We start from the raw sequence: 22,633 nt of genomic DNA on the forward strand, positions 1-22,633 counted from the left end.
GGGGGCAACAGACCGGTTCCCGCTCACTGGCTGAGCGAGGCGCGGGAGCAACACCGAGGGTTGTGATCCCGTTGCCGGTCCCCGGTCTGGTACGGGGGCAACACTGAGGGTTGCAATCCATTGCCGGACACAGAAAAAGACAAAAAAAAAAAAAAAAAAAAAAAAGATAAAAGCAGATTTACTATGATTTAATAATTGTTTTTAAAGAAAGAAAAGTAACTATGTGTAAGTGTGTATTTGTGCATGTAAGCATAAGAAAAAAATGTTTGGAAGTAGTTATACCAAAATGTTAACAGTGGTCATCTCTAGAAAGTAGAACTTCAAATTTTTACCTTTTTAAAAAATGCTTCTCCTATATTGTCAGATTTTTCCCAGTAAGTTTAACATTTATATAATTCACTAAAATAATATGGTTATTTCTGTTTTGAACTATAATATTATAGAAATAACAAGTGATTTAAAATGGCACCTTTAATCATACAATATCAAGTTTTTCTGTCATATCTAGAAAACATTTAATGATTACAAAAATATAAAAAGGATAATACCAAAGAGGTTTAGATTCATTCTTCACATCTTCTTCTGCAGATGAATATAGCTTCTGAATAGTATCAAAACAAAAACATCATCATGGGGCTCTTCTGTTTCTCTGAAAATGAGTTCTGCAGAGCTCTTCTTTTCCATGGGATTCTTGAAAATAATACTAAATTGCTTACATTTCCAAGAAATGTAAATATTGATGTACTGTCTTCTCTTGCAACACCTTAATAGTAAGATTGCAGCCATATTAACTTACCAAACTGTTCTTAAAAAGATGGGCTCAGTTGTCAAAAATGGCTCAGTCTCTAGGTGATTTGGCTGTTTGACAAGAGTCTGCTTTTAAGGAACTTTGTGGCCTAAGCATCTGCCTTTCATATAAAAGAGCATATTTTTCTAGAGCTGGGAAAGAGGCTGTGGGAAAATGCAGAAAGTTATTTCTTTAAGTGAGGATAACCTCGAAACTTTGTCTGTGTTCATTACAGCATTTAAGTTACATAGTTTTGTAAAACCTGTCTGCTCCCCAGTTAAGAGACCTCACTCATGCTCATTTCATTTCACAAGCATTCTTTGAGAGCCTTCGATAGACATGACATAGTGGAAGGGACTTCAAAGTAGAAATCAGAAGGTCTAGTTTCTAGCTTTTTAGTAACTGTGGCCCTGAGGCCAGGAAGTCAGCCTCTCTGTTTTCCTTCTCTGGAACACAGTGTTAAGGATCCCTGATGGTCTCCCAAATGGTCTTGACTCAAAGATCAAATGAAATAATCCAGCTTTTGAAAAATCATGATGTCTGACTCAGTACGCTTCTGGGAGGTGCAGGCAAGGTCCTAAGATGCATAAGATATGATCTCTTCCTGTGAATGGGCTTCCAATCTGGTCAGGAAAATGGATCCTCAGCAATATGTGAGATTCAGCAAGGGATAGGAAGTCCAAGGAGTTAGAACTGTGGAGACTCAAATTGTATTACGGTGTTATCCATTTGACCAGTGTTATAATAGAGCCTACTTGATTTCTTGGAGGAGGAAATGAAGAGGGATAGAGTGGTAAGCTTGTCCTAGTGGAAAAAGTTATCCCCATTCTTTCATAAGAACTTGTGATTAGATGCAGGAGTTATTTTTTATTGTTCCTTATTTTGAGGCATGCTTGCAAGTCAACATGAATAAAGCTAAGCTTCTTGACTCCCAATGCATTCTGTCTCCAGAATTTTTCTCCAAAATGCTGATGTGGGATGTTCTTTTCTCTTCTATGATTATAACAGTAGAAGTTCAGCTTTGTGTTTGCCTTTATAAACATATCTTGACTTAGACAAGCAGCAAAGAGGAGCAGTTTTGTAAATTAAAGGATTGCAGTCTGTGAAATTCTGTGTCCCCCAAACTCCAGCTGAGTATGAACTTTCAGAAGGAAAAAAAAAAAAACAGACCTAATATCCCTGGCTTTCAGCCAATCTTGAATAAACCAGAAACAATCATGTGAACTTGTACTATGAATGGTCTAGAATTTAAAGCACAGATATCTGTGATTTCCTTGTGTTATTTTTGTCTCAGATTAAGGCATCAGGATAGATATCATATCATACCATTAAGTATGGCAGGTGTATCAGTTAGAAATGCGTTGAGCTCCAGGTTCCAACAAAAAGAAAATTTAAAAAAAAAAAAAGATTTATCTGTTATTTGTAACAAACAGTCATACAATAACCGGTCCAGGGCTGGTGAGCACCTTAACAAGGCTGTCCGGAACCCAGGCTCTGTCTGTTTCTGCCCCACTATCTCAGCAGAGAGGTTTCCATCTATGTGCTTGTTCCCTTTTTGTCACAAGAAGGCTGCTGCAAAAGGGCGTGGCAGCCGATTCCGTCAGTCCCTTATAAAAAGCTTGTAATGGAGGTCAAATGAGTAAATCAAAGGAGCATCTTTCACTTACATCTCAGTGGTGAGAGCACTTGTTGTTGGGCACATGGCCATCTCTGGCCCAATCACTGGAAGGTGAGAAGTGGGAAAGGAAGCTGTGGCAGACAGCTAGATCAGCCTGTCCAAAAGAATCTCAATAGGAAACGCCAAATACACTCTGGGCTCCTGTTTTACCAGTTGAACCAGCTGCTTAGGTGCTAAGCAAGCTTTTTGTTGTCATTAACTGCCTTTATTTTGCTTATTTAATATAATTTTAATATAATTTAATATAATTTTTACCTTTTCTTGGTGTCTTGGCCTTCAAAATCTGTTATCACCGGAATAGCTCATAAAGCCCACTCCTTTCCTCAGGTTTGAATACTTACTTCTCTCTTCAGCCAATTTCATGGCTACGTTTGCAATCATGCAAACGTTAGGTGCAGGTGACATTTGTAAAACACAGATTTCCTTCTGTTTCTGTATAGAAATATGAGGACACTAAATTACCTCAGAAGAGGAATTTACAAAACACTGGTTGTGAAAATAATCTTAAATTATTTCAGAAATTCTGGGGTGGAGAAATACTATGAAAGGCATGAGTGACAAAGTTTTACTGGCTCTGCGTGGCTTATCTACCTTTCAGCTCATGTGCTACTGTGCACTGTGGGATTTTTTCTCCAGATGCTCAGGAGACATGGTTCATCTTTAAAGCAAACAATTTAAATGAAGCCTGTTGGCTGCCTCTAATCACCTTCCTCATAAAAGGTACTAGAACAAGCTAAAAGCAGCACATATTTCTTACAGGAAGAAGCATTTGGGATTTTTTTTTTTTTTTTTTTTTTTTTCTTTTTTCCTGATTGCACTAGCTAGAGGTTGGTATTAGTCAGAACCAATAGGATACATATATTTATGAGAAGATAAGATGAAATGTCTCTGCTTGTCATGAGACAGAAAAAACGGGGAAGACTATTCCTTCTTCTGCCACCTTTTGTTCTATTCAGGCCCTCATCTGATTGGGTTTGAAGCTATAAATTTCCCTCAAAGTCTTTGTGCCTGAGTCTACTATTTTGTTCTATGTTGGTTTATTTTGCCAATATTGCTAAAAATTGCATTCTGCAGCTTTAAATTTTCTATATTGCATCCTATGTATCTTAACACATAGCAGTACCCATGGTTTCATATCTTTAACATTAGGGTATCATTGCTTAGTAAGTAAGTGAAAGTTAATGATTTGCAGGTGAATTATAAACAAAATGTATTCTAAATTGCAATGTTTTCCTCTCCCAATCTTAGAGTAATAGAAAGACAGAGAGATAGTGCATTTGTTCAGGGGCCACGGAGTCAGGCAAATGGGTTTCTCATTGTGTCTCTACCATTTACTAGCCCCATTTCTATATCTGTTATGAAGAAATAATTATTCCTATTATACTATATTACTACTGTAAGGATGAAACTAAAAGAGACAATGTGGGTATTGTGCTTACCACAGTCTTAGGACATGGCCTAGATTCAACAAATGGTAGGCATCTTTATTAATAATGATAAACAAGTTTCATTTACTATCTCTTAACTGGATTTATTTGCAAGATCAGCAATATTTAATATGACTTTTCTCTTTCTTTTACTGGACATTCAACTCAAGCAGAGATTGGGATTCTTCCATTTTATTCCTCGATTCATTGTCCAAAAGCAAAACTCTAGTTTAAAAACTGTTAGTTAAATAGTAATTACTCATTGTTCGAAAATGCTTCTTATATTTTATAACATTGAGTCTAAGTCCACACTGACCCTCTATAGGGACAACATTCCATCCTTAAATAACATCTTAATCTCTACAAGAAGCAAGTCAGAATAGTCACTCCTTACTTGCTGATTCAGCAAAAAATAAGATGATATATTAAATTGCCTCAAAGATTTTGCAGAGTATTGTATAATCTCCTTTGTCCCCTTTAGTTATGCCCTCTGACTAATAGGGGTTACTGTTGAAGAGTAGTACTGAACCTGCTTCAGAATAGCAGAAATAAGTACTGTGATTGACAAACCCTAGTATGATTGACCCAGGGAATATTTACATTGACTCATGTAACTACAGTGAAAATGTGTCCATATTTTAATCTACTCTGACATATTACACATTCCTTGAGCAGCTTTCTCTAAGAAAATAATTTTTCCTGCACAGTTTCCAGTTACATAGTACTCATTTGGGACCCAGTAAAATGTGAATTTTACTGATTTGAGGCACAACCATTAAAACTACATTATAATGTCTTCAGTATTTAATGCATGTGTTAAAGACTATTTGGAAAATAATAAAAGGAAAAAGAAAATTTGTAAATTGTCAAATTTCCCACCACCAAACACAGTTACCCAAACATTCTGGTGAATATCCTTTATGCATCATTTTGTGGATATTTTTTAAACTTATTTCATCATATACATTTTAATATGATTATACCATCTTCATAAATATTTGAAAATATGGATAATATTCAGTCAGATGGCTATACCAGTTGACTTAAGCTTTCCATTTTCCCTATAGTTTGACATTGGGATTGTTACCAATTACTATTATAAGTAGTCTTGTAATATTCATCATATTTTATAAAATTGCCTCTGAATTTAGAAGTATCTCCTTAGTATAAATTTCAAAAAGTGAAATTAATGAGTCAAAAGATTTATACTTATGAGCAATATATGAGTGCGTACTCAATTTCAGATATATTTGACAATTGTAGGTATTATCTTTTTAAAAAGTTGTTTCTTTAATAGATTGTTTTAAGTCACATCTGTTAGACTGAAATCCATTCTAGAACTTGGCATGGTTTAAATAAGAAAATGAAACTACTTTGCTGTATGATATGAAGAGGAGAACTTAATTTTCCCCTAATACATTACTTATTAGAATTTTCTGATTTCCACCTCTGTCTCTTTCAGTTTTACGGGAGATTCTAAACTTGCCTCAAGTATGCGTTATGTGGAAACACAATCAATGCAGATCGGAGCATCCTATATGATTCAGTTCAGCTTGGTGATGGGATGTGGCCAGAAATACACTCCACACATGGACAACCAGGTGAAGCTGGAGTACTCAACCAACCACGGCCTTACCTGGCACCTTGTCCAAGAGGTAAATCTATTTTCTCTACAGCTTGGGACAGGTAACCTCTTCCTATTTGCATAGGAAACAAATAAATTGCAGTTATAAGTAAAAGTTTAGGATGGATTGAAAAGAAACATTGTTATCTGCAACTAGAATTGACATAAAAGTCAGCAATGGATTATAAGATGCCCATTCTTCACTATCAGATAATAAAGGGTAATTGGAAATAAAAAAGAAATGGGAATAACTTCAAGACTTGCTACTCTCAGATGGTGTTTTGAAGATTATTTTCTCTATCTCTTTTCCTTTTTAAACATGTCTCTTCTTTCTCAATAGCATGTCTTCATCTGTTCCTTTTCTAAGTCACTTTACCTATAGGTAGACCAAATTAAAAATGTGGTATATCTTGCCTTTGGAGACGAAAAGAAATATATAGATCTTGGAATAAAATTTACTTCTTTATATATACTTATTGGTAATCTAACATTGTGATAAATGCATAAATATCATAATGAGTAGAATTAATGTCAATGTTATGATAATAGACAAAAAAATGAATCCTAATCCATTTCTATTTGTACATGTGAGCATTAGGAGACATTTAATTCCATTATGGCATCTCATTTGCAATTATTTCCCAAATGTTTTAGCTTTACAGAAGGAGAAACCATGGATTGCATCTGTATCACAAATAGTTAAGTTATGACGTAAGAGTTCTCTAAGGCCTTTTTCACTTACAGTGGGTGAGTAAACATATTTCCCCAGGGGGGAATAGAAACTGAGTTTAATTTTTGCCTGTCTCTCTTTTAGGAGTGCCTTCCAAGTATGCCAAGTTGTCAGGAATTTACATCAGCGAGTATTTACCATGCCAGTGAGTTCACCCAGTGGAGAAGAGTCATAGTACTTCTTCCCCAGAAAACTTGGTGAGAGATGACATCTTTAGATAAGACTGTCACTTTAACTTTTACTATCTCTTCTAGCAGGACTTGAATATGAAGACGAGTTAAGCATGAGGGCAAGACTCTTATTCATTTGTTTTTTGTAATCAGAGTCCCAGATCTTTCTATTATACTGAGAATATTTGAAAAATAGAGCTAAAGAAAAATATGAAAATTTGGCTTCCAAACTGTTCTAGCTTCTTCTGACTTCCCTTCTTGCCCCAAGTTTTTTCTTTCTGTGAAAGAGCGCGGTGAGCTGGTTCCTTTATTGACAGACAAAAGAAAATGATTCAGGAATCTAGAGATTCAAGGAGTTTGGATTACAAGACTGTTTTCTTGCTGCAAAGCCCTGCTTTTTATATAAAAATCTTAATATACACTCAATTTCTCTATTCACATTCTTTCAGTAACAATAAAAATCATCCCCCCAGGAAGCAGAGGTCTCGGTAAACTAGGAAGAAAGTTAAACATTTGATAATGTAAAAGAAAAAAGCACATTAATTTTCCCCCAATATTACGTCATTTTGTGTTAGATTGATTACTTAAAACAATGTAATATTTGGGGAAAAATTAAACAATTAAATACTTTAAGTAGTAGATAAAGCCCTGAGTCTGGATAAGCTCACCTAAAGAAAAAGCCCTGGACTAAGAATTAGAAGGACCGAGTTCTCAGTGTAGTTCTGCCAACGTTGAATTAATAACATGATCTTAACCATTCACAACCTTTTCAAGACCAATTCTTTATGAGTATAAGGAAAAGGTTTCATTAGATTATCCTGAAGGTCCCTCACAGTCCTGGAATTCTAACATTCTGTGATTTGTGCAGAAGAAAAAGCATAAAATAGACAAGTGTTTTATTTTTCTGTGGTATCTGCCTTCCTATAGCCCTTTCATAAAGAGAAAATTACAATATAAACCCTACTCAGATTATATTATATAAAAGTTAGGCTCTGTGTAAAAATAATTAGTTAGATAGCGATCTAGAATTATTTTTACACCTTTAGTTGAACGTTGAACTACTGCATTATGTAAGACTCAATCTATGTGCTTGATTATTTTTAAGGATGTGTCATTATGTCAGCTGGAAGAAAATGCTTGAAATTTGATTTCCACAGATTTTTTTATATCCAACTGTGAGCCATTTCCTAGATACTCTATCTATGCTTTGTATAACAAGTTGCTACTCTCTCTAACATACTGCTTTTTAATGTCTACTTCTGGGAATATAATCAAGAATTTTATTTAATTTCAGTGATATCCAAGCATTTATATCAAGTTTATAAAAAAGAACACATCAAATAATTAAAATACAGGTCATACTGGGTGCAAAGCTACTGAGGTGGTTTTGGGTTTTTTTTCACTATTTTACTGTTAAGTATATTTCCCTCATTATTTAAAAATTATTGATTTTTATTCATTAACATGTAAGATATGATTCCAAAATTATGATAATATAATATTGATAGTGTATTTTAAAGATGTCTTTTCATCCCTAGAAATATTATAAACTATTACTTTTATTTAATGTAGTTTATGTAATATCCGAATAGTATTTCCCTTATCAAAAAAACTTTTGCAGGTTATTTTACACTCAACTCATATGTTACATTATTATTTCTCAAAAGACAACACCACTGAGTTGAAAGTTTTAGTATAATCAGAAAAGGTTAATTCTTATCAGTATTAGACACTTAGGTGGAAATATATTGACTTAAACTCTTTTAATCTAACATGGTGCTTGCCATGTAGTAAATGTATTCATTAAATGTTGGGGAATTAAGTAGAATTTTAATTCAGTATGCCTTGATGAAGTAAAGAAATGTTTTATTACAAGGTATGTCTTTTTTACAAACAAAAAACATCTGCTAGATTATTCCCCTGACCATTTGCTTTTAGGTACATATATTAAATGATTTAATTCTGCTTTTCTACATTTCCTTTAAAACCCTGGTGGGGGGGGAGTGAAAATATTTTTTAAATACAAACAACCCACTAGGATATTTATTTTAGCATTCCTACTGACTAATACTTAAACTAAGCATTATTGCTACATTTCAAAAAAATAGTGTTCAACTGGTTGTTGTCATTATTTGGGGATCTACAATGCTTAAAATCTCCGCTAAAAGGATAAAGTACATTTACTCTCTTTGCCATTCTTGATAACTTTATTTTGTTCATTTTAAACTTTGGTAAATAGCATGTTTTTCTCAAGTACTGGGGAAAGGGAGTGCAGTTTCGTTTGAAGCAGTATTCCTTTTTTGGCCAAATCTTTGTTCTGCTCTTTTGATTCAAACATATGTAACTATAAATTGAATGCATAGAAGCAAATATGGTGCCTGCATTATCAAAGATCTGTTAACTTTGGAAAATGCACTAGCTTGGACAACTTTGAGTGGAAGTATTGAATGTGTGCACCTGCCCAAAGAAATTATATTGTATATGAACTGAACATTTGTTACCCAATGAAAATTAATTTTGTTTTTATGAGCAACATTTACATAAGAACAGAGCCTGATGAGATCCAAACTGCTGTCAGTTGCTGACTTCATAAACAAATCAACACCTAATGACTGAATGAGTTTCAGAATAATTGGATAAACGTAATTACAGTAACTTTGAAGGTGGAAAATGCAATTTAGTCAGCCTTCATTTACCTTGATTCTTCAGGTTACCTATCAAGAGATGACTAAATGCTATTTTATTTCCCTCTTGAAGTTTATGTGGGGGGAAAATATCAAATAAAGAAAAGACTCAAGTTTTGTTGCTTTGGGGGATCTATAGAGTTTGGATTTTAAATGCAAGTCATCTTTATTTCATGACCCACCCACTTTCAGACTCAATCCAAAGTGTACAAGATTTTCTTCCTAAGATTACTTAGTTTTGAGAGAAAGAGAGAGAGAGAGAGAGAGAATTGGCAAATTAAGTATTTGTATTGAGGGCAATGTTTAGCAATCTGCAGCTGCAAATCAGTGAGATCAGACCTTGTCTTCTCACGTGTGATCGGCTGGAGACTGCTCACAGGACTAGTTTTTTTTTCCCTCACAAAATGAAGCCATTATTCAACCTCTTTTTCCTGCCTGTTCTCTTAATTAACATCAGTGCATTAATCTGTGGATTGTAATTCTTAACAGAATAGTCCACTTTAACCTTTTTATCTTGAGCAAATATCTTTTTCAAGAGTTCATAAGATGCATGTAAAGATTAATTTACTTAGAAAAGGAATTTGGAATGTCTTCGTATGACTGTTTAGAACCAAATAAATGGGGATATCTGGGACAGGTTTCTGAAGCTCCCCCCTCCACCCCCTTTTAACATTTGAAGTAATAAAACCTCAAAATAATGTATGGCATGGGTTTTATATAGGCATGTAACTGTAAAGAAAATAAATTGTCACTTCGGTCAACACATCACCAGAAGAATCATTATATTTGAGAGCTGGAAGGAATCTTAGAAATCGGTTTGCCCAAACCCTTTATTTGAGAGGTGAGGAACTAGAAGCCCCTGAGGGCTTAAATTTCTCACTAAAGGTCACACAGCTGATAAATTGCAAAAACAGGGTCCTGGGGGTTTTGTCCCCCTACTCCTAATACATTCTTCACTCCATTACCTACAGAAATCAGAAACAGGTTGCCCTTTCCTGATCTCTCATTTTTTCAGCAAACTTTTTTGAGCACCTACTTTATTCTGTGCAAACTATTGAGACAAATGATATCTCTATCCCCAGAAGAGTTCACAGTATAGTTACCTGTGTCTTGACTCAGATTATAATCAGTCTTGAAAGAATAACCAACTCTTTTCATAATGACAATGGTGTGTGAGTCTTATTTACTTCTATCCTGTAGGGCTCCGTTCTCTAAGATACTGTATCTACTTTTATAGTTTTCTAAAAACCATTTCTTACTGGGACTATGAACACTGTGATGTCTATTGGATTACAAATATAAACCTATTACCACAGAGGAGGGGGTGCATCTGTCACGTTGTGTGTCCCATGATGAGCACTGATATGTAGTAAACCTGTGTCTATGGGATACACCTCAGTGAATCCTGGGATTATCTTACTAGGAATGAAAATGCAACCTATTAGCCACAGATCATTGGTAAAATAAACAATAAAGGCTTAGTCTGGATTTTAACTGTCTGTTATGTAGTTAGGGAGTACTTAATATGTGGGTAATTGATGCAGTAGACTTTAATGGATCATTCAGAGTGGTTAAGATCAAGTGTATCTGTAGATAGTGTGCTTAGGGAAGGTTTAATCAGTGGAACTGAACACACACAATAATCCTGCAAATCCTTTTTGATTTGGTTTTGTTTAGCATTTTGTCCAAAAAGAACTAATCACACATCCCTGAAAATCCCCACAGGTTAAAAATATGCTGTAATTTTAAAAGAATGTTTTATAGTAGTCAGTGAAAGGAAGCCGTCTTGACACTATTCTCAAAATATCCTCATCTTTAGACTTTATACTTGTTTTCAATGAACTAAGACCTCAGGTATTTCTCTAGGGGTAATGGACTGTTTAACTTTTCATCTCCCCTTAAGAACAGCTCATCTGTGAAACTCAAACAAGTTAGTATTTCAGAAATAAGCATAATTTAGCATCCAGATGTTCTTATTTGTAATATAGGACATTGTATGTCCCCTCAATTCCAAAACAATACTCCCAAACAAAACTTCTGTTTTATATTAAGAGCTAACTGAAAGTGTTACAATTACTACTGATGTGTTTATTGTAGGAAATTGTATTACTCTAGGTTAAACATCTTACATTTTCATCTGTGAAAGACAGGCTCAGTGTAGTAGATATCTTTATTTTTTTAAAAAAATTCTTTCTCAATACTTTTTCTAGCATGAAATCTGTGCAACAACAACAAAAAAATCTGATATTCTGTTTTTCTTTAAAATATCTCAATTAAGATTGAAGTGTATCCAATATAGGCAGATTTCTTTTTAACTTTTTTTAATGTTAGAATTGTTGCATTGCACAGTAATCGAGTGGAAATTAAAGAAAAATGATGGGCAGCTAAGTACAAGTTCCAGAAAGTTATTTCTCTGGAAGATTCTGAACTCTGACATTCTTTGTCTCTACCACCACATGTCAGTTGAAACACTGTTTTTATTACCGTACCTTGTTTCTAGGTCCAGTGCCACCCGCTTCCGCTGGAGTCAGAGCTATTACACAGCCCAAGACGAGTGGGCTTTGGACAGCATTTACATCGGGCAGCAGTGTCCCAACATGTGCAATGGGCATGGCTCCTGCGACCACGGCATGTGCAGGTACATGCACCAGAAAGTGCGATGATTGATTCCTTGCTTCTCAGGATTTGTGTCTAGAAGGATACCAGAGCAGTTGTCATCAGAGTTCTATGGAGAGGCTGATAAATAATGAAATAGCCAAAAGAAAATGAGCCTCCTTTCTGTTCTTACTTTAGATGTAAAAGATATTGTTACTTTAAAATAAGAATAAAACCATATATTCCAAGCCTCAAAATCTAACCTCAAGACAAGGCCTCCTGGGTTTAAATTCCAGAGTTTATTAAAAGAGCCCTGCTATTGTTTCCTTTTTCTTCCTCTGGCAATCTTTGAGCACGAGTCAGACACTGCTGCATGGTCTCCTACACCACTTCGCTAGGAATTCAAGGTTATATACATGGGGAGATGGTGATTATCGCTAATGAGGATGAGAGGAACACACTTCAATTCTTAAAGACACTCAAAGAAATGTAATGACAGCATTATTTCTCTTAAGAAAGGATTCTATCCATTTGGGGGTGGAGGGGTTGTTAAAAACTGAGGATTATTACTACCACATACACATATTAATGCTGTAGAGAAAAATCTGGTGGGAATGATAAGACCTGAGCAAAAGTAATACATGAGAAATGTTTCAGATCAGATGACCATTGCATTTGCATATGAGTCTATGATGTATGTACTTGGCCTTCTTGTCTCACAGGTGTGACCAAGGATACCAAGGCACCGAATGCCACCCAGAAGCTGTGCTTCCTTCCACAATTATGTCGGATTTTGAGAACCAGAATGGTTGGGAGTCTGACTGGCAAGAAGTTATTGGGGGAGAAATTGTAAAACCAGAACAAGGGTGTGGAGTCATCTCTTCTGGATCATCTCTGTACTTCAGCAAGGTATGACCAAGAGCTGGAATTGGTCATCAGGGTAATGGCTAATTTAATATGTGACTGGATCTTGGGGCAGTCTGAACTCCCGAGGCACAAATATGAGATGGTTTTATTGTTCCCCACGTTCTCTGCTTTTCACTGGGCTTTGTCGAATTCCTTAACCTTAACTGCATCTTGGAAACTCTTGTAGTTTGATGATTATTTTGGATTACTACAAATCCAGGTTAGACCAGTTTAAAATTCCTACCCCTCTTGCACCTGATTTAAATCCCAGTGCCTTCCTTTCCTCCAGTGCCAGCCAGGCTTGTGTCTAGAGGGTCTTTGTGTAGGAAAGGAATTTGGTCTCTTCTCACCCTGGCCTTTGGAGAGTGTATGAGTGTGTGGGGCCTGTGGTGAGGGATGAAAGGGGTTGGGAGTGAGGGAGCTTAGAGGTTAAGGGCAACAAGTCTGAGGCCAGACTGCATGTTTCTATCTGATTCTACCACTTCCTAGCTCTGTGACTTGGAGCACATTACTTAAGCTCCTTGTGACTTAGCTTCCTCATCTGTAAAGTGGAAATAATAAGAGTATCTACCTCATTAGGGTTAATATGCAGATTAAATGAGTTACTATTTGTAAATTATATAGAGCAGTCCCTAACACATAGAAAAGCACTTGTATAAATGTTTATTAAATCCATCAATCCATTAACCTCAGGAATATGATTGGAGGAAGGAGGAATAATGGTGGGGGTGGGGTGTGCAGAGCTGCTCCTCAGGAACTGACAGGCTGTCCATGGTAAGCAGATGTCTTGGGTCCTATTCTGGCTCAGCTTGGTGGCTGCTGGTGGTGTCTGCTAATGTGGGATTCTGCATAAAATTTTTTCTTGCAGTTTTCAGCTTCCGCAGTGGTAGCACCAGATTAGGCTTGCAGATTGGTAGACACCAACTAGGGACTAAGGTGCCAGCCAGAAACATTAAGACTTATTCTCTTGAATACCCCCAACCCACGTCACTTGGTTAGAGATGGGAGAAGGGGAGCCACCTTTCCTACCTTGATATAGCCTAGGGAGGACATTGTTTTCCTCTCTCCTCCAATTAACCTCTTTATATAAACTTCAAAGGGACAGAAGGAGGTAGCAGATCCAGTCTCCAACCTGAGCAACATGTCTAACCCTAATTATTGGCAGCTCTCTTTAGAATGTGGGGTGCTTCATACCATTTCTTTCAGCAGGGACTACAGCCACCAATTCTGGGAATGTCACAATTGGAAATGTCCCACTTTACATAGCAAGTAGACAGGTGTGGATGGTATCTATAGGGCTGATATGTGGGAGAATCCATTTAGGCAGAAATCCAAAACAACTTAAATTATGAAAATGCAAAAATAGGTACAGGTTTTGTTTTGATGCAGGTGCAGAACAAAGAATCAGCAAATAAATAAGGCAGAGGATGATAGAAAACCAGGGATGGGTTCTATCTAACAATGTTTCCTATCCATTGACATTGAAGGTCCCCTGATGATTATTGTTAGAGATAATAGTCAATAAGTGATCGATATACATCACATAGATCTGGATACACTGCATAATTGTGCAGAAATGGGAAGGTTGTGCTTCCTATAAGCACCAATTTTAGAATGAGATTATTAATCTTTCACCTATATGTACTCAAACACCCCACTAAGCGTGTGAGGACATGCACACACAGATACACATATTGTAAACATGTAAAGGGTGTGGGTTACATCAGTATTTCTTTCACTTAATTCAAGATGATCTTTGGAGTTAGAATACCTGGGTTTGTATCTGGGCTCCCAAACTCACTCATTGGTTCACCTTACAAAGTTATAACACCTCTCTGTATCTCGGTTTTATCAACAAGGGTGGGATGCTGGGAGGAATAAGTGAGTTAATGAAGGTAAAGAATAAATAGTTGTGTTGGACACATATGAAGAGCTCAATAAGTGTTTGCTATCATAGTTACATTTTATGAGAATAAATTTCAAATTGGTATCATTGAATGTTTCTACGTATATGCCCTGCCACTAACTTAAAATCATTATTTCAAAAGTAAAATTATTCTGTTCCCCTCCCAGTCCCAGTTTCTCTCTAAATTTTTGTCAAAATATCTCAGGGTCATTTTTAACTTTTTCCTCTGTATCATTAAGATCTGCTTTGAATTCTAAGTGGGAGAAATCATCTTAAACAAGAAAAGAGGGAAATTTAGTTCATGTAATCAAAACACAAAGAGGGCTTAGATGGAACTGGCCTCAGAGATATCTGGAACTAGTAACCCAAATGTCCACAGAACTTCCTCCTTGAGAGTAGACTCTGTTTTCAGTCAGCAGTCACTATGACAGTGGAACAGAGACACAGAACTTTCTAAGCAGCTCCATGAGAAAAACTGGGGAAGGTTTCTGATTGGCCAATCACAGTGTTCTGGGAGGAATGCTGCAGAGGATTGGCATAGCCAGAGTTTGGCAGAAAGGAGGGAAACACGTTTGGCAGCCCCCACGAGCAAGCATGCTGAAGTGGAGAAGGGGCAGTAACCCAAAGGAAGAGTTCCTTAGTCCATTTGCACACAGCCCTAGATAAATTTATCTAAAAACATACTTCCATCCTTTCCCCCTCTCATCACAAATGTTCAGGATGATCTCCAGTGCTCCTGTCCTAAGTACATAACTCATATTCTCTCTCCACTGAGCCCTCTGCTGCAGCCAGGAGGCTCTCATCGTACAAGGTTTTGCCGTCCCCTGCCTTTGCCCAGACTCCCCTCCCTACCTACCATGCCTTCCACCTTCCCTGCATTCACATAAACCTTTCGGCATCCTGCTCAAATCCCGCTGCTTCTAGGAAGCTTTCTGAAGCTACGGCAAACTGTACTAATCCTGATTTGTTAGAATTCCTCTCTCATTTATACATATATCGATTTTTTTTTTAATTTTTATTTTTATCCTCACAGTTCCCAGCAGAATGCAGAGTCCCACTAACTGAGCTGAACTGTAGAGAAGGTGTTCAGCTCGGAAATGCATGCCTTGCACTAGGCATTTACATATCAATAAATACTCTTGAAACTAAATAGATTGGAGAATTAAAAAGTGACCGTGTAACCCAATGGGGCTCATCAAGGAATACGGACTTGGTCTGCAGCACTCAGTTGTCATCACTGTCTCTACCACAAGTCTGTGAATTCCTTTCATGTTTGTTTTTATAACACATCATATTCTGTCTGGTAAAATTGTTGAAGAAATGAATGAATGAATGAATGAAATTAAGAAAGAAAATTGGAAAACAACAAAGGATTCTAAAGAAATAGTTATTTTCAAATAAATACATAGAATTGTTTTCTAGTGGCATTTTGATTAAAGAAGACTTTAATGAGAGACAAAAGATGAAGATTCATGAAGTGTTTTAGAGGTTTTGTGATAAAGGTTCTAGATTCTGAAAGAGTTACCTGTTAATCTTGTGTTATTGTAGCTAAACCTTCAAGTCAGCGAACCATCTTAGCCTAGAATTTTAGGAAAAAAATCAAAGGGTATTTTCCACACTCCAGAAATGCGGAGATACTTAACCTATTACTCCAACACACACAGACACCACACCACGCATTACATGTGTATATGTGTCTACACATGCACACATGAATACACTGGTCATGACAATTGAAAAACTTCAAAGCATACGTAACATCAGATTCTAAATTCTGACAAAAACTTTGCCATAATCCATTTCCCTTTTCTTTTTTTCTTCCTTTAAAACAATGTTCAGTATTTCAGGTCACTGCACAAAAGAAAATGATTTGTGCTGTTCTCTAGGAAAAAACATTTTCAGCGCCAAACTAAGCATTTGTGTGATATTTTCCACCATTTACAAAAATCCCAGAAAACACTCTTTCAAAACATCTGTAGACTGACACCATAGTCTCCTAGAAAAACAACACTGCTCTGTGAATTTCACAATACAACAATCATTCCAACCAGCTAATTGTGATAATTGGATTTTTATAATTCTCCTCACCTTAGATCCTTCTGGCTCATTTCCACATGCCAGGTTTTCCACAGAAGCTTGGATTGTGCTGGATTGGAATTAACCTCCTAGATTTTTTTTTCTAAAAATCATTCTTCCTATAGTGATTCTGAGGCATGGAAATATTAGGCTCTCTAAGGTGTTTCTCACTTACAATATTTCAAATCAACAAGAAAGGTTAAAAGCACATATAACAAGTTGAAAATGCATATTACTTATAAGATTTCTTAAGATACATGCTTAAAATTGAGAGTGCCAAAGAATGAGTTCTTGTCTCAGAATTAACTTCAGTTTTCATTTTGCTAGCACCCTTGTTTATTTTGGAATTTCTTACTTGGCTTTAGACCTATCAGTAGTAGTGTACTCTTTTAATTAGCGCCAAGCATTTCCCCTGTGACTTCTAATAACTGAAACCCTTTCTAAATTTACTTAGTGGATTACAGTAGGGTTTAAATTATAAGTGTGAGGGGTGTTTTTCTTTATACTATGTATACTATCTCAGTTTTTCTTCTCGACTTTTAATTGAACTCCTTGGGAGTTCTCCATAGCGAGTTCAGAGAAGTTCATGGATTAGTTTTGGCAGAGTCTGTTTAGGTGGGAGAATTTTGTAAGGAAACCTGTTTTCAGTCCCATTAGCATGAAACCATTTATGCACAGCAGGAATGATGCTGAACCTTGTCAATTTGCATCTAACACCTCAAAACATGACTCTGACATGCAGGGGATTCACTAAGCAAAGGAAAGAAGTTACTGGATTTGAGGAAATCTTTAAACACTTTTAAGGCATAAAGAGACCATTTAGTGGTTGCAAAAATTTATTTAAGTGATCCCTCCCAACCTCTCTATTTGAGAAAAAGAGAGAGAGACTAGGAGCCTGAGAGACTCAAGTACTCTTCATTTTTGTCAAGAAGTTTCTATCTTGTCTGTTTCTTAATTCCCTGGGAGTGAAGGGTGAAGGGCATATCTCTGGAAAGGATGTTCCCTCAGGAAGGCATGCCTTGTCTTAGGCAAGTTGCAAGCAACATGTTTCATCTAATTGTCACAACACCCTGTGAGGAAGGTGTCACCCATATTGTACCTTTGAGGAGAATAAAAGCTCAGAAAGGTCGCAGAGCTAGTGAACAGTATGCATCATGGGCTGAGATTCAAACCCAGCTCCAACTGACTTCAAAGTATATGGTCTTTCCTCTCCATTACTCTACCTGGAAGAGACTTACAAAGCAAGGATTGGGAGTGTTCATTAAAATTAATTTTGCTTTATTTTTTAAAACTTTCAAGTGCTCTTTGATATACTTAGCAATTCCCAAGGGTCTCATAACTGAGTCTGGGAATAAGTGCTGTAGAGATTAAGCGAATGTAACCAAGAACAGTTAACAACTAAATGGTTTAACTTGCTCCTTTCAACAGTATATGGGGACAAAATGATCACCACATAGTGCTAGGCTATTCATGTGAATTTAAAACTGAGATTAAAAAAATGCCAAAGAGCTCCTAGATAATTGAATGTATGATTTTTCTGTCCTTCGAATAGGCTGGGAAAAGACAACTGGTGAGCTGGGATCTGGATACTTCCTGGGTGGACTTTGTGCAGTTCTACATCCAGATAGGCGGAGAGAGTGCTGCATGCAACAAGCCCGACAGCAGAGAGGAGGGCGTCCTCCTTCAGTATAGCAACAATGGGGGCATCCAGTGGCACCTGCTGGCAGAGATGTACTTCTCAGACTTCAGCAAACCCAGGTAACCACCCACCTGAGGGGCCTCCAATGGTTTCCAGGGAAGGCAAAGATTAGGTTGTTGAAGTGTCTCTAAAATGTTAACTGTTGCAAAAATAGACAAACTCATGAATAGCTGACATGAACGATAGTACAATTTATAAAGATTTCATTTCATTTAAGTGACTGGACAGAAAGCATTTGTACTCATGTTTGAGTTTTTAAAGATTTTGAAAATTGTGATTAGAAAAAAAGCAAGACAATTGACGACTGTTTACCTAAAGAAACTGATACAGACATGTCCAATCTCCTTTTCCCACTTTCATGCTTGTTGGTTTGTTTTTAATGCACATACAAAGTATGATTAGTCGTTGGACTTAACAGCAAGATGAATTTTTTGTTAAAGTTTTCACATGGCTGCACCTAGGGCTGGTCCTAGACAGTGTGTGTGTGAGTCTTTGGAGCTCAGATTTTCTAAAGTTTTGCAGTGGCCAATCCCTGTCTTTATTTTGATGGACGGGTAATATAAGTAACAAACTGTTTTGGGCAATGACTGTTGAAGAGTTTGGAAAAATGATTCATGTTTAATAGTAATACCTGTACCAGGCATTCAATGTATTTATATGCTTTTTTTTTTATTTATTGAAACATGATTGATTGTATATATCTGTGGGGTACAGTGTAGAATAAATCTACTCAAGGATATTGCTTTTAGAGTACTTCTTATTATTTAAGAATATATACATCCAATTATTACAAACAATATATTTTAAACATGCTACTTAAAATATGCCTGTTTTGTAGATTGAAGGTTCATAAGTTTGTTCTTTTGAAATATTGGGTTGTGACATAACTTTCTACAGTATAGCACAAGTAGATATTCAAATGGACCAACAAAAAGCATTTCTTCCAAGGGAAATGAGAGACAGACAGAAACTAGAAAAGAGTCAACTGGATGAAACAAAAGACATAATATCAAGAGAGAGAAAGTAAAGAATGGTAGGTGAGAGATGGAACCTAGGGAGATTACCAAGGATGCAGTACAGTAGAGACAGAACTGATAATGGAGCCAAACTGACTTGAACAATTTATTTATTTATTTATTTATTTATTTATTTATTTATTTATTTATTGCATTTTATTTTTATTTTTTTATTTTAACTTCTCAATATACATTGTGGTTGATTTTCATGACCCTTTACCCGTTCCTCTTTCCAACTCCCTCTCTCCCCTCCCCCCCATCATATCTGTTCTCTTGTCTTAACAAGTTCAAGGAATTGTTTTGATTGTTGTGTCTTCTCCCCCCCAGATACCCTTTGTTTGTGTGTTTATTTATTTATTTATTTTTAGCTCCCAGAAATAAGTGATAACGTGTGATATTTCTCTTTCAGTGCCTGACTTGTTTCACTTAATATAATTTTCTCTAAGCCCATCCATGTTGTTGCGAATGGTAGTATTTCATTCTTTTTTATAGCAGAGTACAATTCCATTGTGTAGATATACCACAGTTTCCTTATCCACTCATCTGATGATGGAAATTTGGGCTGGTTCCAGTGCTTGGCTATTGTAAATAGTGCTGCAATAAACATTGGAGTACAGGTACCCCTTCGGCATGATGATTTCCACTCCTCTGGGTATATTCCCAGCAGTGGAATAGCTGGGTCATATGGTAGAATTATCTGTAATTGTTTGTGGAACTTCCATACCATTTTCCATAAAAGCTGAGCCATTTGCAATCCCACCAACAGTGTATGAGAGTTCCTTTTTCTCTGCAACCTCTCCAACACTTATCATTCTAAATAACCCAATTAAAATACGGGCAAAGGAGCTGAATAGGCATTTCTTAGAGGAAGATATACAAATGACCAACAGACACATGAAAAAATACTCAACATCACTCAGCATCCAGGAAATGCAAATCAAGACCACTTTGAGATACCATCTCACTCCAGTCAGGATAGCTAATATTAAACAACAATTTAAAATAAGTTGTCCCTCAATATCTGTACAGTAGAGAGAGAATGGATAATGGTGCCAAACGGGCTTAAACAACAATTTAAAATATTGTCATCCCTTGATATCTGCCAGAGATTGGTTCTTCCTAGGACTCCTGTGGATACCAAAATTCAAGAATGCTCAAGTCCCTGATATAAAATGGCTCAGTATTTGCATATAACCCCGCACTTTGTTCCACACACTTTAAATTATTTCTAGATTATTTATATTACCTAATACAATGTAAATGCTATATAGTTGTTATACTATATTTTATATTTGTATTATTTTTTGTTGTTACATTGTTATTTTTTCTTTTTTTTTTTTTTTTTTTTTTTTTTTTTTTTTTTTTTTTTTTTTTTGGTTTTTTTCTTGGTTTTTTTACCAGGAGCAGGAGGTGGGGGTTTAGGGGAGGGGGAGATGTTAGATAAAGAGTATAAAATCTGAGATAGATAGAAGGAATAAGTTTAAAATATCTTCATCTACTTTTTTATTTTTATTTTTTTATTTTTATTTATTTATATTTTTTGTCTTTTTTCCGTGTCCGGCAACGGATCGCAACCCTCAGTGTTGCCCCCGTACCGGACCGGGGACCGGCAACGGGATCGCAAGCCTCGGTGTTGTTCCCGCGCCTCGCTCAGCCAGTGAGCGGGAGCCGGTCTGCATGTGGGATCCGAACCCTTGGATGGGAGCGCCACCGCGCTTCCCAAGCGGCGCACTATCCAGTGCGCCACCAGGCCGGCCCAACATTGTTATTTTTTCCCAAATATTTTCTATCCACAATTGGTTGAATCTATGGATGTGGAACTTGGAGATACAGACAACCGATCATAACTCAAATTCTTTTTTCCTGGTAATGTAATTGTCGACCTGAAATCATTGAAAGTTTAGTAAAGTGACTAGGTAACTACATAGACAAATGAAAATTTAATGGCTGCTTCAAATTCCAGAAATATTTCATTTTAACAGAAGTTGTCAACTTGGACTCAAGAAGTCTGTGAACTGCCTTAAATACTATGTAAAATATTTTATTTATGGGAATTTTTATGAAGGGCAAGAAAATTTCACCAGATTCTCAAAGATTCTGTGACACTAAAATTGTTAAGAAACTCTCAGTTGGAAAATATGGGGAAAAGACCCCATTTGTGATAGAAAATACATAAATAAATGTAAGAAACATCTTTATCAAACATACTGAGACTGTCTGTGAAGAAAACTACAAAAGTTGAAAACTTCCTTCAGACATATAAAAGAAAAGAAATAAAGGGAAAATAATACAGCATCCATGGATAGGTAAACTGAGATATCTCTTAATTTATGTTTATTGCAATTCTAACCAAAATCCTAGTGATATTTTGGGGTAACTTTATATACAGAAATATAAGCTGGCAAAATGTCTTAAATTGGGGGGAAAAATAAAAGAATGCCATACGTGATATGAAAGCTTATTATAAAGCCCATATAATTCAAATGAAATGATACTGGTGCATAAATAGAACAAACAATGAAGCCAAATAGATGACTGAGGTGTGTGTAAGAACTTTCATATGAAAAAAACACATCAACTATCAATGAGAAAGAAGTCGTTATTTAATTGAGTGGTGTTAGGAAAAAATGGGTAGGCATTTGAAGGAAATAACTATTTAGATCGTCACCTTATATTATCAAAAACTGTTAAAGATTCACCTAAGATTTAAACATTTAGGTATCTAAATGTTACTATCTGATTTTGGAAAAAGATCTAAACTTTCTTGGTAAAAATTCAGTGGAAGAATTCACAAAGAAAAGGAATACTTAACAAAGAAATGTACTACATGCAAATGTGAAACTACATACACATATCACACATACATGTCAAAGAAAACAAAGAAATGAAAAGGGAAACTAATTGAGAGAAATGTTTGCAACAAATAGGAGAAATAGAGAATCAATGTCCCTGTAAAGAGCTTATACAAATTATCAAGGAAAACACTAATATTTTAGTGTTTTTAGATCCCAAAGGTAAATGGGTAAAAGGACTGAGTAGATGTTACAAAAGAGGAAGCACAGATGTTTAACAAAACATGAATAACCTTCAACCTCCATCACATAAAAAAGATATTTTCAGGGCTTGGCTTGTTAGCTCAGTTGGTTAGAGCATGGTGCTATGACACGAAGATTGAGGGTTCAGATCCCAACACTGGCCAGCAGCTGAAAATATATATATATATATTTATATTTTTTAAATTTGTTTAAATATATATATATTTTAAATGACACTTGGACTTTTAAGAAAAATTCAACAGTCAAATGGTCGTTTTTTAATAACACCAAGTACTATCT

The 22,633-nt window shown here is 36.0% G+C and overlaps 1 protein-coding gene across 2 annotated transcripts in view; it reads left to right on the forward strand.

Moving 5' to 3' along the window:
• RELN (reelin) overlaps window positions 1-22,633 on the forward strand; it is a 472,813-nt gene that overhangs the window by 346,241 nt on the left and 103,939 nt on the right. For both annotated transcript variants that reach the window (XM_008592225.1, XM_008592230.1), the window contains exons 21-25: window positions 5,355-5,547; window positions 6,331-6,443; window positions 11,601-11,738; window positions 12,418-12,604; window positions 18,136-18,341. In XM_008592225.1, coding sequence (XP_008590447.1) covers window positions 5,355-5,547; window positions 6,331-6,443; window positions 11,601-11,738; window positions 12,418-12,604; window positions 18,136-18,341 — 837 coding nt within the window. The remainder of the gene's footprint in view (window positions 1-5,354; window positions 5,548-6,330; window positions 6,444-11,600; window positions 11,739-12,417; window positions 12,605-18,135; window positions 18,342-22,633) is intronic.

This window comes from Galeopterus variegatus, unplaced genomic scaffold (assembly GCF_000696425.1).
Source record: "Galeopterus variegatus unplaced genomic scaffold, G_variegatus-3.0.2 Scaffold153, whole genome shotgun sequence".
Lineage (NCBI taxonomy): Eukaryota > Metazoa > Chordata > Mammalia > Dermoptera > Cynocephalidae > Galeopterus > Galeopterus variegatus.